Source organism: Limulus polyphemus, unplaced genomic scaffold, assembly GCF_000517525.1.
Source record: "Limulus polyphemus unplaced genomic scaffold, Limulus_polyphemus-2.1.2 Scaffold2388, whole genome shotgun sequence".
NCBI classification, from domain to species: Eukaryota; Metazoa; Arthropoda; class Merostomata; order Xiphosura; family Limulidae; genus Limulus; species Limulus polyphemus.
In genome coordinates this window covers 22,477-24,453 of record NW_013667998.1, presented here as the reverse complement: position 1 = coordinate 24,453, position 1,977 = coordinate 22,477, and the positions used below count along the sequence as shown (strand labels likewise).

The window sequence follows — 1,977 nt, the reverse complement described above, 5'->3', positions numbered from 1 at the left end:
ACAATGTGACGGTCAATCCCACTATTCGTGGTAAAAGAGTAGCCCAAGAGTTGGCTAAATTAGGGACGGCTAGTTCAGATAGCCCTCGTGTAGCTTTGCGCGAAATCCGTAACAACCAAACAAACATACATCTGAAAAGAGTTGTTGTCGTTCATATTTAATTTATATATAAGATATTTAAATTACATTTATTTGTTTTACTAAAACTGAAGTCAGTAGTATTGAGAGCGTTAAAGCGAAACCTTAATAGTTATTAAATGTAATGCTTTTAAAACCAGATTTCGTAATGCATGGACTTTTTAATTAAAGAGAATAAGTATGTGGCACCGGATTTCTACTGCATCAAAAGCACTGCCTGATCAGATAAAATGTATTCTGTATGCACAAAACTTTATGATTTTTCATTGAACAATTCCAGTCATAAATGTAAAGCCTTCAAAAGAATCTTCGTATTATGTAATTAGAATTAAATACGTAAAGTAAGTATGTAGCACTTATCATTTTACCCTTTGTCAAAGGACAGTATTTAGTCGAATATCACATCTTCTGGGTTTACAAAGCGCCATGTTGTTTTATGGAGTACTTCGCTTCATTTAGAAATACAGGCGCGAAACACCTGACCTTTATTGCATTGTTGGGACATCTGCTCACTATACTTATGTCCTTAGACATAAGGAAATCGTACTACTACTACTACTTATGTCTGTTAAATGTACGCGATGTCATTTGATTACACTCGAAAGCTAAAGCATTCTTTTTTTTCGGTGCTCATGCATAACTTAAATAATCTTTGATCATTTAGAGAACGTAGAGGGAAAATGAAAAGATGGAAACTATAGGCTTGTTATAGTTTACAAACACAAACACTGCACTCTTGATATAATATTCTAATCATCACTTAGCAATATGCGCAATGAATAAGTATATTTTTGTATTATTATTCTTCATCAGGATTCGGTCCATATTTTGGACCAGGGATGGTCAGGTAGACCTCTTTCCTCCCTCTGTGGAATTGTTATTTTGTTTGCACTGTTACTGAATCCTGGGTAATAACCCTTGTTACTTTGTTGTTATTATAGTCATTGCTAATAAATCTATCAGTGGTGACTGAATTGTAACAGTGAATTCGTTGTAATGCGCGCACTATCGCTATCTGTTGGCAGTAATATATATAAATAATTAACGCCGTGTAAAACACTATAGTCAAAGCCAACTACACTTTTTTATTATTTTATTCCAATGCATATCATTGTATTTTAGACTATCTTTTATATTTTTGCTTTTGAGAATTCATCATTCCAACTATCCATTCGATGATTGGGAAGTTTACAGTTTATCATAAAAAAATTTCATCAAAATTCGTTTTCCAGTAAAATCAACTGTATAATTTTTGTGTTCAGGGAGGTTGGATTTTCCACGTGATGGCAACATACTGATGCTGAAGTTCATTAGTGATAGCTATGGATCAAGACGCGGTTTCGACATCGCCGTTCGCCAGGTGCTAGATTCATGCAGAGTGCCAGTTCTACCGCCATCTGGTAGGTCTAACGTATTCGAAAAATATTTTTTAGAATTTTTCTCATAAAGTATTACAAATATATTTTTGGTAATGCGATTATTAAAATTTTTAATTTCTAACTGAATAGGAATAAAAGAGGATCTTTTGCTTCTTATGGCTTTTTACCCTACGTGAACGAGAGGGCGACCCACAGTTCCCCAAAGTCTTTTCCAACCCTCTAACTCCTTCCCCGAAAAAAGGCTTGCCTAACGATGCTTGAAAAGTACCTCTTTTTAGTCAATGAGCCCCTGACCCTCAAATGTTCTCTGCGTATTACTGATTTTAATTTTATAAGATTTTTTATACGAGTAAATTTTGTTTTTTATCAACCTTCTAGTGGATAATCGGTAAATTTATGTATTTATAACTTTTATAATTGTTATGTTCCAAGCATTCAATGGAACATTTTCATAGACTTT

At 33.8% G+C, this 1,977-nt stretch overlaps 1 protein-coding gene across 2 annotated transcripts in view; it reads left to right on the top strand.

Moving 5' to 3' along the window:
• The window catches only part of LOC106466818 (cubilin-like), a 22,016-nt gene that overhangs the window by 3,793 nt on the left and 16,246 nt on the right, over nt 1-1,977 (top strand). For both annotated transcript variants that reach the window (XM_013927120.2, XM_022394895.1), the window contains exon 3: nt 1,401-1,538. In XM_013927120.2, coding sequence (XP_013782574.2) covers nt 1,401-1,538 — 138 coding nt within the window. The remainder of the gene's footprint in view (nt 1-1,400; nt 1,539-1,977) is intronic.